The 14513-nt window shown below is 37.9% G+C and overlaps 2 protein-coding genes across 8 annotated transcripts in view; one reads left to right on the forward strand and one right to left on the reverse strand.

Moving 5' to 3' along the window:
* LOC107275146 (glucosylceramidase) overlaps nucleotides 1-5652 on the forward strand; it is a 248371-nt gene extending 242719 nt beyond the window's left edge. For all 7 annotated transcript variants that reach the window (XM_015754988.2, XM_025079716.1, XM_015754984.2 and 4 more), the window contains 8 exons: nucleotides 2911-3029; nucleotides 3160-3231; nucleotides 3312-3630; nucleotides 3704-3966; nucleotides 4039-4467; nucleotides 4532-4611; nucleotides 4762-5036; nucleotides 5162-5652. In XM_015754988.2, the coding sequence (XP_015610474.1) occupies nucleotides 3183-3231; nucleotides 3312-3630; nucleotides 3704-3966; nucleotides 4039-4467; nucleotides 4532-4611; nucleotides 4762-5036; nucleotides 5162-5261 (1515 nt within the window). In that variant the 5' untranslated portion in view covers nucleotides 2911-3029; nucleotides 3160-3182 and the 3' untranslated portion in view covers nucleotides 5262-5652. The remainder of the gene's footprint in view (nucleotides 1-2910; nucleotides 3030-3159; nucleotides 3232-3311; nucleotides 3631-3703; nucleotides 3967-4038; nucleotides 4468-4531; nucleotides 4612-4761; nucleotides 5037-5161) is intronic.
* LOC112493627 lies at nucleotides 408-1978 on the reverse strand. The gene is made up of 2 exons (XM_025079717.1): nucleotides 1597-1978; nucleotides 408-1385 (listed from the first exon to the last, which is right to left on the reverse strand). The coding sequence occupies exons 1-2, from the start codon at nucleotides 1976-1978 to the stop codon at nucleotides 1264-1266; spliced, it is 504 nt and encodes a 167-aa protein (XP_024935485.1). The 3' UTR covers nucleotides 408-1263.
* Nucleotides 5653-14513: the final 8861 nt, after the last annotated feature.

The following is a 14513-nucleotide window of genomic DNA, read 5'->3' on the forward strand; positions in this document are numbered from 1 at the left end:
GTCTCTGTATACCTTATCTCTGATTTATGCAAAATGCCCGACTCGAACTCGCACTCCGAGTATATTTCCAGTTCGTTATTCATATGCGTACTTGGTATGCATTAAAAACTTTACAGCTTTCACTGTGGGTAAACGGGGTGTGATAAGGTAGAGGGGAGATGAACGGAAGGGAAGTGTTAGCAACAACTGTGATAACAAAAAAATATTTTGACAAAAAGATGACATTACCGTGTACATATATATTTTCAGGTGCAACGTATAACCTTTAAGTTCAACAGGTAACCGAGCAAGTGACGTGTAATTAAGTAATTGATAATTTAAAGAAAAAATATATATTCTTTATAACCAGTTAATTTATTTACGATGAAAAAAAATTTCATCCGTATATTTTATACGTCTGACTCGTGATGAAATAAAAAAGTGATATTAAAAAAAAAATAAAGACATTTCATCCAACTCCATTCACAATGGACCGTCCAATGATTTCAGAGTCGACCTTTCCATTCGCGAGAGGTCGATTCGCACGTCAGATTTTATCGATACTCGTCACGGAGCCTCGAGAAATCCAATGTGGGAATCTTATAAGAAGAAAAATGATCCGTCGGTAACGTCGGGAGTGATTGGTACCGACCCACATCCATAAGGGATGCACCGGTCGGAATAAATAATTTCGGCATAGAGATCGGCAAAGGCACTAATCGATTTGTTTTACAAAGATCGACCGCGTCGTATGACGTTACGCAAAGGCGACGAGACTCCAGCCCGACAGGATCTCAAAGATCCAGGGAATGGACCGATCGCGCAGTCAGTGGCGTCTACGGATGCTGCAACCAAACGCAGGCAGTCTGATCTATTAAAGATGCCGAAACAGATAAGCTCCGAGTAATAAAAATAAAAGGATAAAATCCAATCCAAAAAGAAAAAACCCTATACAAAGTGACCAGGACCAATGATCGGTAACGAAGTACGCATAATCTAAAAAAAAAATCTATTCAAAATCCAATCATTCAATTTCCAACCTCTCATGATCAAACACGTCGTCCCACTGTCAAGAAGGTATTTAAAAGAAATGCCCACCGACGCATTTCAAATAACGCAATCTCAACGACAGTGGTCCAGTATCTCCGAGAAAGGTAGAATATTTCGAGAGGGATGAGTTATTCTTCTCGAGATCAAGCAGAAGCAGTACGAACGGTAAGGACAGGACTCGTAAGGATGAAGGCGCGCGCCGCGGTGGCGGCGTCCTGGCAATCAACTTACGCATCACTGACCCGTCATCCCCGTTCGAGCTTCTCGACTCCTCTCATTCTCCTTCTGGGTTTCGGCTTCCATCCATTTCTCAGCGTTGTCCAGCAGGCGTATATGTATATGCTCCTTTTTTGTTCCTGACGAAGAAGTATACGTATATTCTGAGACCTCAATCCATATATATATGTATATATACAATGAGCACACGTAATAATCTACAACGTCTTCTGCGCCCCTAGCGGACGTTTGCTCAAACTCAGGTGGATAACTCCGCGCCGCCAGTTCGGCTTTTCTCCACAGCGGTCGCGGAGAGACAGATATCATCGACAATAAATATGTAGCACGTACGAATAGACGGATTGACGTGGCCTGGCTCGAGGCGATACTGCATTATGTATACGCATCCTGCGAAGAGAACTAGTGGGAAACGTGTGGACCGACTACGGGGCGAGAGGCTGCTGCTGTTGGCATTACCGTTTCCACCACCACTATCCCTGACTAGTATGGCCCGGAGGACGAAACTGGAACGATTCTGTATGGCTGGTAGCTGCTGGGAGAAGCACGGCTTGGGATTACCTACGAACGGTGAATTATGGCAGCCACGTGTGACATCTGCGCGCCCTCTATATGATCGTTCAACCTTCTGGAGATGCGGCTGTGCTTCTCTTACTATACTCTCGATTGATGGTCTTGTTTTCAACGGACGCTCACGTGCCACAGGGAATTGCATAGACGGTGCGAGAATTATCCTTCCGGTTTGAGAAAATTTTTCCAAAATTTATACGAAAATTTTTTCTTTCAGTATAAATGCTGATGCGATTAAAAATATATTTGCGACGAATATTTATTTGTTTTTCTTTATTTATATTTTGTGGATTGTAATGAGTGTGAATATTATATGTATTTATTTATTGTTGGAGTAATCTACGACCTGGGTGGTCATTGAGTTGTGTTCAGAATCATTTCACTAGGATAAAAGTGAAAGGATATCGGGAACTGTCGTGTTGTCATTAATATTCTTGAATAGTCACCATCCTGTTATCACTCCGGTCTCTTTATAACGATTTCTTTTTTCTTTCGTTTTTTTGTCCTTTCCTTTTCTACCCATCTCTTATCCACATCCTCAACACGTGTTTTTCCAGTCAGCAGCTAGGGAGGCCCAGGACCTCGACTCTTAATCATTAGCATTCTTTATGGCTGTTCTTACGTCCCTTTTGCCACGAAGGCATAATCGTAAAAATGGGGTTATCACGTGGAGTGACTCAACTGCCTCGCCAGATTCAAAGCAATATTTGTCTTGTAATCTGTGAAAACATCGAAGGAGACTTGTGGACTCTGTGACAATATACATTAATAATGCTTTTATTGAATTACCGATGTTGATTTATTGGAAATTAATTACTTTTAAAAAAACAATTTTATATACGTAAACCGTACAGGTGGGTCGTCGACGTCCTTGACAGATGTTTATCGTTTACCACTTGCTAATCAATTAACGAATTTCTGCAGGCCTGTGGCGTTGCAGTGCCCCCACCTCAATACTAATTTCCAAACAGTCATGAACAGAGGAAATAAAAATTTCGAAAATATGTGTTTTAGATATTTCGTGAATGTCATTATTCCTACATATGACAATGATTTGTGGTATATGCATGATTACAGAAATTTTTGGATAAACACCTGTGAAGATGCACTTGAGCTGCCGACACTGGTCTTAGAACGTTGTTCAGTAATTCGACCTGACGAAGTACGATCGAGTAAAAGTCATACTGGTTAATCAGGTAGGAACAATATTTTTGAAAAAATTTATTCTATGCAGTTTCGTTTGTTAACGCAAACAAGAAGTTTGATTTTTTGTGTATATATGTATAATAAAAGTTGAAAAATTTTTTTCCGGTTACTTAAAATTAGAAAAATTATTCTGATTTGCCAAGATGGGCTCGTTTGTGCTGTTTGGAATATTCATGTCCGTTTTGTTAATTGGTAAGTTCTTAATTGTTACATAATTAATAGTATACAGCAATTGACGAGGAAAAATGAAAAAAAAAATATATTTTTTTTAGTAAACACACAGGACTGCGTCCCACGCGATTTTGGGAACGGGGGTACCGTCTGTGTTTGCAATTCTACATATTGTGACGTCACACCGGATCCAATTTTACCGGAAACAGGAAATCTTTTGCGATACGTCTCCAGCAAAAATGGTCTAAGGTTGAATCTGATTGAAGAAAAATTTAGTAATCAAAGTATCGGCGACGTGAAATTAATTTTAAATCGAAGTATCATGTATCAAACCATACATGGATTCGGCGGAGCATTTACGGACTCGGCTGGAATAAATATAAAGAACTTGAGTGCGGGTGCTCAGGATAAATTAATGGAGTGAGTAGTAATTAAATTTTTATAATCGTTATAAAAAATAATCAATTTTTATTATCCTAATTTTTTTTCTCAGATCGTACTTTAGTACCAATGGGAGCAAATACAGCTTCGGTAGAGTACCGATTGCTGGGACTGATTTTTCCACACGTAGTTACACATATGACGATGTGCCAGGGGATACGACCCTTTCGAAGTTTTCCTTAGCACAGGAAGATTTTCTTTACAAAATTCCTCTGATACAAAAAGCACTCGAGTTGAATTCAAATCTGCGACTTTTCGCATCTTCTTGGACAGCTCCGCCATGGATGAAAACGAACAACCAGTATAATAAATTTGGTAAAAATAATTTTATCGTATAATTTTATCAATTTGTTGGAATCTAAACCGAAAAAAAAAAATTTTTTACAGGATTTCTTAAAACGGACTATTATCAAACGTATGTGGATTATTTGATAAAATTCTTAAAGGAGTACAAAAAACATGGTTTGGAAATGTGGGGTATAACAACCGGAAACGAACCGTTTAATGCATTTATCTTCAGCTCTATATCCAATACGGGTTGGACAGCTAATACATTGAAGAAGTGGATTGCCAAAAATTTAGGACCGACCTTACGGGCTTCGGAATTTAAAGGCACAAAAATTATGGCTGTTGAAGATCAACGATGGGCCTTACCATGGTTTCCTCAGAAAATCTTTCGTAATGAAATTGTTAAAAATTACACCGATGCAATTGCATTTCATTGGTACGTCGACAAATACATCCCTGCCTCGGTCCTTGACATGACACATGATAAATTCCCTGATAAATTTATCATTATGACGGAAGCATGTATAGGTCGGTATTCATATTTATAAAATATTTTTTTTCTTGGGTAATCAATAAAATTTTTTTTTTCTAGGATCTTCTCCCTTTGACGGTGCTAAAGTACTTATAGGATCTTGGTCACGCGGGGAAGAATACGTATCCAACATAATTGAAGTACGTCAATATTTGATAAAAATCGATTAATATTTAATAATCCATATTAATTGCTCAAATTTTGATATTCTTTGTATGATCTACAATATAATATAAATAGTGCTAATTTTTATTTTTCTTATAAGGCGTTCGATTTTTTTTTTTTTTTAGAATTTATCTCATTGGGTTACCGGATGGGTCGATTGGAATCTTGCTCTTAATGAGCAGGGTGGTCCAAACTGGATTGAAAATTACGTTGATTCACCGATAATAGTCAATGCCGAAAATGATGAATTTTACAAGCAGCCAATGTACTACGCGTTGGCTCATTTTAGTAAATTTATTCCACCTAATTCAAGAAGAATTGAACTCACTGCCAGTACTGACGTAAAGTCTCTGTCTGTTACGACTCCAAACGATGAAACAGTCATTGTGCTCTACAACAAGTGAGTATCCAATATGATATATACGGAAAGCAATTTGTTTTTTGTAATTACCATTTTTTTTTTTAATTTTCGAAAAATTAATATTTTTCAATCCACATAATATTATTATTATTTTGTTGTTTCAGGAGTCGCCGTGCAAAGACTGTGTCGATAAGCGATCCCGATAGAGGTTACATAAATGCAGAATTACCAGGAAATTCTATACACACTATAATATACAAATGACAATTTAACTATATATATATAGCGTAACTATATCAGAACATCAATCTAATATACAACATAGACAAAATCCTTTTTATTAAAATAATTATAACGTACTGATATCCATTATTATAGTATATATACAACTATATATACATATAAATATATATATATGTATTCATACATAAATATTAAACAGAGAAATCAAAATCATTCCCATTTATAAAAATAACTCAAAAACCCAAACCATCGAATGGAATCTCCCAAAATCAGAAAGAAACTATAAAGATTACAATCACAAACCCGCACGTGGATTAATCTTTCAGAACGTAAAATCGATAAATCTTTCTCATCTTCACATGGGAAAGTCCCTAAATCAGAGACTGGTGAACGAAAGAAAAAAATCTGTGTATTGCATTAAAATTGTGTGACAAAAAATTCCAATGAAAAAAGTAAAAAAAAAATTGATAATTAATAAATATTTATAAAAAAAACTTTTTATCCCTAAGTCGCTACGCTGATATGAAATTGGTTGGTCATTCGTGTTGAGGGTATAAGCATAGTACATGTATAAATCTATATTGTGAGTAAAGGTATTCTACAAGGGATGTTATCTGAAACAAGTAAGGAAGTTCCTGACGTTTCGGACTTTCGTGCACCAGAAACAAATGTATTAACTAGTCAGGTTAGAATGCTGCCAAGGCCCGAAGCCGTTTACGTAACCAATCTACATAAATTCTCGAAGCTGTATTATTAGAGAGGGCGCCTTGCGGATTTGCAACTATGTTATCATACAGATTGCGCGGCGTGGTTTGTTGCTGCTGTTCTAGGTGCACGGCCAAGAACTAATTCCTTAGCAAATACTTGGAAGGTTATATATCGGACAGAGATGACTAGGGAGATGCACAACGCTATGGTTTTAGGCGATACCAAAATAATGCGCTAAATCGTAGCAGCGAGTCTGGAAGTAGAATTTTGTGATCATCGCCTCTGTCGAGAATGCGAATCCCGTCGCAGCCGAGCTGAACGTGAACACGAACGCGTAACTTGGCGGGCAGAAGTTCTTCGCTACGCACTGCTGTTTCCCAAAGGAACCCTTGGAACGAGACCGCGAACTATAGAACTTTTCAAGAACTATTGAAAAAGCCGATTGTTGAAACATTTTTAAGACATTTTAAAGAAATTGCGGTACCAACTTGACGTTCGTGTAACACTTCATTTTTAAAAAATGTTTCATCACTTGACTGCACTTGGCCCTCTATGAGGGCATAAAGCCAAAAAGGAATAAGAAGAAGGAAGAGAGAAGAAGAAAAAGTTAGCTGCACAGGAATATTGAAAATTCGAAACATTGAATAAAGCTTTCCGAATACTACTAAATATTATTGGATCTTGATTTACTTACAAAAATTATTCAAAATATAAAATTGAGGCTGAATCAAAATCTCGCAGAATATACGCAGTAGATAAACATTGAATTGAAATTGTAGAATATCGAAAATAAATTACGTTCAAATTGAAATATTAATAAGTTAGGTGTTTGGAATATTAAAATAATTAATTAAATCAATGAAGTAAAATATTAACACTTAGAAATCGTAAATTCTGGCCATGCATATTTAGAAGTACTGAAAATTGCCCAAAATTGTGTGCGCGCAAATTCGTCGCGCAGGACTCCAGGAGTAGGAGCAGGCGGAGAGAGGGGGGAGCGTTTAAGGCAGTGTCCGGACTCGGAGAGCTCATTCTTCCTTGAGCCGGTCTCCTATACTGGTCTCTTGGAAACACACCTCTTATCCATTTCCAACCTTCCTCTTCTTCTATATTTATTTCATCTTTAATTTCTTATTTCTTTATCTGTCGTTCTTCACTTTCTTATTTATCTCTTTCTTCATTTCTTCTCCACTTTTATAACTCTATTCCTTAATTTTCTACTTCTTTATTTCTATCTTCATTTCTTTCTTTTCGTTTCGCTTTGTTCCCTCTCGCTTTCCATTGTATTTATCTTACTTTTCCTATTCCTTTGGTCGGGTCGAGCATATTCATTTAAGTAGTCATATAAGAGTAGTCACCCTGTTAGTGCAGCTAGACTTAAGACCATGGTGTCGGGGGTTGCCCTTCCGCCTCATCCGCTGAGCTTGCTCAGTGGGTCGGGCCCAAGTTGTGGCCGCAACAGGACCTTATGGGTCTCCCGACGGGGGCCTTGAGCCCCCAGGCCTCGGAGAGGTTGTAGCTCCCTTGTGGAGAGGCAGGACCTCACGGAAATGGGCGGGGTGGGGCCCATTTCACTCCCTTATACTTCCTACTTTTCCTACTTTTTCCACTGTTCTCTTTTCTCGCTCCTCCAGAATAATCTGGTCTTCGTGCATATGTTTTAACAAACTTCTTCTCCTTTTGTTCCCTCAGTCATGACCATCTTTCTTCTTCACTCTTTCTTTTTAACAACCTTCCTCTTTTTCCCTTCAACATCTTCCCTGTCTGCTACCACCGAACGTTTCTACTCAATTTTCGAATCTCCTATTCCTTACTATGTCTCCATCACTCTTCTCCTGGTATGTCCTTAAAAACTAAGTTGTTAAAAAGGCCTTTGGAAAAGGAAAATCCTATAGTGGTAGCGCATACCACGTGTATATTATACTGCAGTGATATATTTAAAATATATCTCTAATGGCATTGTTATTACTAATCTTTCGCATACCGTATATGTATATCTGTACTCTGTATATTGTATCATTATTGTGTTTGTCCAATAAATTATCTTTAAACACTTATGCACGTTGATATTCTTTTGCCGTATGCAAATATTCCAGAGTATGAATGAGTTCTGTCTCTTTCTTACACTCCTCCGTCCTAACAGCATTCTCCTCGTCCCTTATGTTTCGAAAACCATTTTCAGCTGTGCTCCATTTTCCGTTCCATCTCTGTCATATTATCCATATCTTGACTTCGCTTTTCTTCATCAATACTACCTTCTATGATAAAATGATTTCAAATGTAATTGGAAAATCGCATCGTTGAAACTTTAGTGGTTCAATTCTTATTAAAGAATTCGCATTAGTTCGAATTTTGCCCGATAAGGGGGCAGCACCTCCTGGACAAGATAGGTGGCGCCATCTCTGAGACAACTAGTGAAGTTTTGCTGGGAAAATCGGCATTTTGAAGCGCCCCCTATAGTTGATATGCGGAACTAAAATTTGTAAGATTTGCTAGGAAAATCGGCATTTTGAAGCGCCCCCTATCGCTGATATACTGAACTAAACTTTACAAGATTTTCTAGGAAAATCGGCATTTTGAAGCGCCCCCTATGGTTGATATGCGGAACTAAAATTTGTAAGATTTTCTAGGAAAATCGGCATTTTGAAGCGCCCCCTATCGTTGATATACGGAACTAAAATTTGTAAGTTTTTCCCAGCAAAAGTTCTCTCGTTCTCTCAGAGATGGCGCCACATATCATGCCCAGGAGGTGCTGCCCTCTTATCGGCAAAAATCAAACTAATGCGAATTCTTTAATAAAAATTGACCCACTAAAGTTTCGATGCTGCAATTTTCAAACTGCACCCGGAATCATTTTATTTTAGAAGGTAGTATTGATGAAGGAAAGCAAAGTCAGGATATGTGTAATATTGCAGAGATGGAATGGAAATAATGGCAGAGAAAATGGAGCATAGCTAAAAAGGGGTGTCAAAACATAAGGGAGAAGGAGGAAGAGAAGGAGAAGGATGCCGTTAGGACGGAGGAGAGTAAAAGGGAGACAGAACTCATTCGTACTCTGGGATATTCGCAGAGGGCAAAAGAATATCAACGTGTATAAATGTTTAAAGATAATTTATTCGACAAACGCAATAATGATACAGTATACAAAGTACAGACGTATATTTACAGCCCCCGAAATATTGGCAATAACAATGCCATTAGAGATATATTTTAAATATATCATTGCAATATTTTTTTTCCAAAGAACTTTTTAAAAACTTATTTTTTAAGGATACACTAGGAGGAGAGGGATGGAGACCTGGGAAAGAATAGGAAACTTAAAAAATAGAATGGAAACGTTTGATGACAGCAGCCAGGGAAGATGTTGTTGAAGGGAAAATGAGGAAGATTTTGAAAAAGAAAGAGTGAAGAAGAGAGATGGTAAGGACTGAGGGAACAGGGAGAGAAGAAGATACGTAAAACGACCAGCTTATTCTGGAGGAGCGAGAAAAGAGAATACTCGTAGGAAGTACAAGAGAGCGAAATGGGGTCCTCGTCGCCCATTTCCATGGATTCGCATAGTCGACGGAGGCGATGATCATATAATTACACTTGAAGACTCATTGCTACGATTTAGCGCAATGATTTTGGTATCGCCTGAAACCGTAGCATAGTGCATTTCCCTACTCATCTCTGTATCGGATGACGGTGGATATCGACTAGACTATCGCCCCGCAACGGCGAATCGTAGTAAGCTGGTCACGAGCGCCGGAGAAATTTAATTACGCAAAGTTTCTCAAAGCTGATCCGAAAGCCGAGAAACGACGCCAGTCGTCGAGACGCGTCGTGATTTGGCGTCGGAAAATGTGAAAAAAAAGGATTAGGATACTCGTGATTCAAATTTCTTTTCTTCCTTCTAATTCCATTAATTTTTGAATATCGCTGTTTTTTTTTCGTAATTTTTTGCACAATCTTTTTGGCATTATTCCATCCAGACGTTTTAGAACTTTTCTCGGTATAATCAATCTTTAAGTAAATTCATGTATACCGGGTAGACGAAATCGATGATTCGGAGTACATGTAAATTTATTCACCGATCCTTACTTTGTTTGTTAGTGATAATAATTTTTATTAAATCCGACCGAATAGTATTATCGAAAATGTTCCTACGTTCATTTTGTATCCATTGATCCCATCAAGCGTAAATTGATATTCTGAAAAATCATTGTCACTCGAAGGTACCTCGTGTCTTGTTGAATTACCAAAATTAATCTCATTTTATTTTACGAATTTATAAGATCCGATTGTACGATCATTACGAATACACGTTTCAAACTATTTTAGTGCCTAATGACGAATTAGCTTTATTTTATTGGGGATAATAAAATTTATAATGCAAGATCATAAAAATCCTCTTCGAGAACCCAAACTATATGTACAGTACACGGCTCGTTCAATTTTGCAGACACTCCCAAGGCCCCCTCTTGGTCCAATTCACTTTTCTTCCTTTTTCACTTCAGCTTCTTACCTTTTTAATTTCTTTTTCGTATTCTCCTTCCTGTCAAGGATTCCTTCTTAAAATTCATAACATTTTAATCCTGTTGGTCTGCCCGCTGTCTGAAAATGAAGTAAGAGGGTTGGCTCTGTACTCACGTCTTTTATCTTCCTTTTCCACCTATCTCTCTCTCTCCCATCCATTCCCCATTTCTCCTCTCTCTCTCTCTCCCCATCCGCCGGTTCATAATTATCACTTCGTTCGCGGTTTCGTTCTCGGTGCACTGAAGTTGGCGAGTTAGCCTGTCCCACCTAGTTTCCCAAGTAAGCCACTAACGTCAATCGATAACCGCAATTTTTCATTTTGGGCATTTAAATTTTCTCGTCTCTGAATATCTGAAATAAAATTAAATACGTGATTAAATTTTATATACGAGCCCAAGACTATTGTACATATGTGAAAATTATTTTTAGGCTATAATAAATTATTCGGGGTAGATCTGTGTACCTTAAATGAATAAGTGTACAACACTGTTAGGTATCCATAAAAAGTTCATTTTCCTTTACAACAGTATCGCAGTAAACAGCCCAGACGTTTATACTGGTTACTGGTTAAATCAGATTCGTGACTCCGGTTTGCCGCTGGAGGCCATTCGAATTAACAATTCCAATAGGATTGCTGATGCTTGACTAATCACGATTATCTTGGGAAGTTTATTTTATAGCAATTCTTTGGAATGCGTTAAGTAATTTCTGTCCGATTAGCTGCCGCGGTCGATTTTATATTTATTGGGTATTTGCATCGATGAGTTATGGAATGTAATTGAAAAATGTAAAAGTTTTTTTTTTTTTTAATAGTTATAAAATTACCGAACTTCTTCGCTAACGAGTAGCTATCAGCTTTCTGTTTTTTGAGTGTTGCGTATTTTTTTTTGGTATGGGGCAGGCTCGCGCCCAGTTTCATAAAGATAGGGGTGTCTTCCTCGTGGATGAAAACTACCCCACCGTACCGGGAATCGTGTTACCATGCTAGTTTCCCTTCGCTCGGACCCCGTCCTCGTTGGAATAGAGTCCAATAAATTAGGGGAGCTAATCCCATCCAGGCCGAGTATGATTTAGTGCTACGCGGATGTGGTCCACCAGCCTGCCGGATCTCGACTGAGCTTACTGGCGTTAAACATGATGGGTCGCCGATGCGTGAGCCTTCGGCTATCTTCGTTTTACTTCGTATTTTCCCGAATGCAAATAATCGGGATTACCCTAAACGTAGGATATCACTTCAAGAAGTAACCCTCGACTTCCGGAAAATCTTGAATTGCGGTAAAGCTTCCGCTGAACGTAGCTATAAATATAAATATATGTATATGGAATGTCAATAGTAAAAATTTGTCTTATTAAAATAAATAGCATTGACGGATATTTTGGAATTTTTTTTTTAAATTGCCATTCACTACTAATAACAGTCAGTGCCTGACGAATATAGGTATATTCCTATAAGTTTTCGCGGTAACCGAAAATTTTTTTAATAAATCATAAAAGTCACGTGATTCTCAAAATCGATTTCGTAGGAATTTCATTTTGACTATTTTTGGTAACGGTCGATGGGGAATTTTTTTTTTATAGAATTTCCAAGTATCGGTGGATTTCATTTTTTTTTTTTTTTAATGACAGTCAGTGCCTGACGAATATAGGTATATTCCTATAAGTTTTCGCGGTAACCGAAAATTTTTTTAATAAATCATAAAAGTCACGTGATTCTCAAAATCGATTTCGTAGGAATTTCATTTTGACTATTTTTGGTAACGGTCGATGGGGAATTTTTTTTTTATAGAATTTCCAAGTATCGGTGGATTTCATTTTTTTTTTTTTTAATGGACAGACGTCAAATATCGAACGGCATTTTACATTACAAGTAGTAGAAATTTTTTATTTTTCTTCCGCTAAGGGCGTCCAGTTGATCATAATACATAAAACATGTGTCACGACATGGAAGTAAGGAATGGGGGGGGGAGTGGTTTCTAGTGACCACTATAGGTGCAGACAGGTAAGACAATTTATCACCCTTAGGAGCTATCGCCAATGTGCCCACACGAAATCCTTTTCCCTCTCGTGAAGTCTGAAGATAACTCGCGACAGTTTCGAAAAAAGCAATAAATCAGCCAGTCTCGAATAAATCGAATTTCACTCCGGCGGATTTCAAGAATCTAGAAACACGATATAGGTGGCTGGACCCAGTAAAAATGTCGTATGTATAATTATCGTGAATAAAAAAAAAAAGAGATAAACAAAAAAATTTTTATAACACCGAATTAAAATTTTCCAAAATGTTAACGATCAAGTAAGACTCTTAGCTAGAGGCTATACACCTATCTATACCGAAAATAAATCATTCAAGGGGTACGGGTGTAACTTTTCCCATGGTTCGAGAAAAGTGATTTACTGTTCAAATATAACGATGAGCTTCGGCTTTCTAAAAGTTCCACAAGACTTGTGCATACATTAACTTATCAATTTATGGGGTTGCTGCCACGGCGAGTATCGTAATTTAAGCAGAGGAGAATTAAACTTTCGGCAAATGAAACAAAGGTTCATTTAATTCCAGGTACCCTATATATTCCACGAACGAGCCGTGTGCCATTGAAAAAAAATATATTTCCGTATGTACCTCGCAATCGATATCGTACAGCGCGTAAGAAATTTGAAAAAAAAAAAAAATTTCAAAAAAATTTAATTCCTCGACGAACCTCAATCGCTCCTTTATACATAAATAATATTAATGAAAAGTGCCTAATATTTTTCCCCATATAAATATCGTTTAGATCGTGTCGAAATGGCGGCTCCTCGTATCAATAGAACTTCGGGGCCACAGAGGCATAAACTAATCAGTCTAATAGAATCTCCCCTGCCGCCGATCGAATGATTCATAGGATGCCGCATGGGAAGCGAATTTATTAATAGGACGCAGTGAGCTATGTTACTGGTTCGCTTTGCTCTTGGTCGAGTCGCTATTATTATATATATATAATATATGTGCACAGATAGGTACCAGTGCACCCGCACTAATTGGTTGTCGCGAATGTAATTCGTGCACTGATACATTGCGTCAGTTCATCCATAAATATGAACGATTCTTGTTTCCTCGCTGGTACCGATACCAAATACACGTGTAACAGATTCCGAAAAAAAAAAGCAATTATTTTTTCCCCCATCTCTCACCCGCGTCCTTGTAACCTATGATGCAATTTTTCGATACCCGTTAAGACAGTCGTGATTTTGATATTAAAAATTAAAATTTTCAAAATTCCCAAGTATCATACGACGTTTCTGTCATAATAAACCTACTTGGATTTTTATTCAAAAATATATTTTTGTCAAAAAATTATTTTTGGTAATTTCATACGAGTGCCAGAATTTCTCAATAACGTGTTGTATACGATAAGAATCGTATTTAAGAAAATTCAGCTGGGTGACGTCCGACAACATCGCATCACGATATTCACTGTCGGTGTCGTCCTAAGGGGTAACATCGGACGTATGTGGACGCATTACGTTAATACGTACGTATTCTCGGTACTGTTTGGGAAGATTTGGCTAGTAGCGATTCGTCATTGTTACTGAGAATATTGGGATGTATACTCCAGGATGTTCCCTCAGGGCTAAGAGCATATAGGGACCAGACAAGGGATAACACCCTCCTTCTACTTAAGTGCCCTTTACGCTATACGAACAATGGTGGTTGGGTAATACTACTTCAGTGGCACCCTGTTACAGCCCCGTTTACTGATTAGGCTTGAGATTCTTCCTTGATCAAATTCCACCCCGCACTTACCTACTACCCTTAATATAATCGACCTTTTGACTTGGACGAGCGTCCATTTATTTCCTGCCACGAAGCCTCCATTACTTCTCATGGTACATGACCATTCTCAATTAATTACAGGTATGAAGAGACATCTGAGATACCTGGGGGTAAATTGACAGGGCGGTGAGAAGAAGGGATGATTTAGGGTAAGGAAAAAAAAAAATTTAAGGATTATCCATTTGACGTTAGATAGTATTTTTGTTGGTTGGTTGGTGGGGGGGGGGGGGGGG

Source organism: Cephus cinctus, unplaced genomic scaffold (assembly GCF_000341935.2).
Source record: "Cephus cinctus unplaced genomic scaffold, Ccin1 Ccin1_scaffold0123, whole genome shotgun sequence".
In the NCBI taxonomy this organism is placed as follows: Eukaryota; Metazoa; Arthropoda; class Insecta; order Hymenoptera; family Cephidae; genus Cephus; species Cephus cinctus.

What these genes read in the sequence shown, in the direction of transcription:
- LOC112493627 (XM_025079717.1), bottom strand. Translation starts at nt 1,978, where the DNA reads ATGCAATTCCCTGTGGCACGTGAGCGTCCGTTGAAAACAAGACCATCA. An exon ending in CCACGTCAATCCGTCTATTC is followed by an intron (nt 1,386 to 1,596) that starts GTACGTGCTACA and finishes CTTCTTCGTCAG; the next exon opens with GAACAAAAAAGGAGCATATA.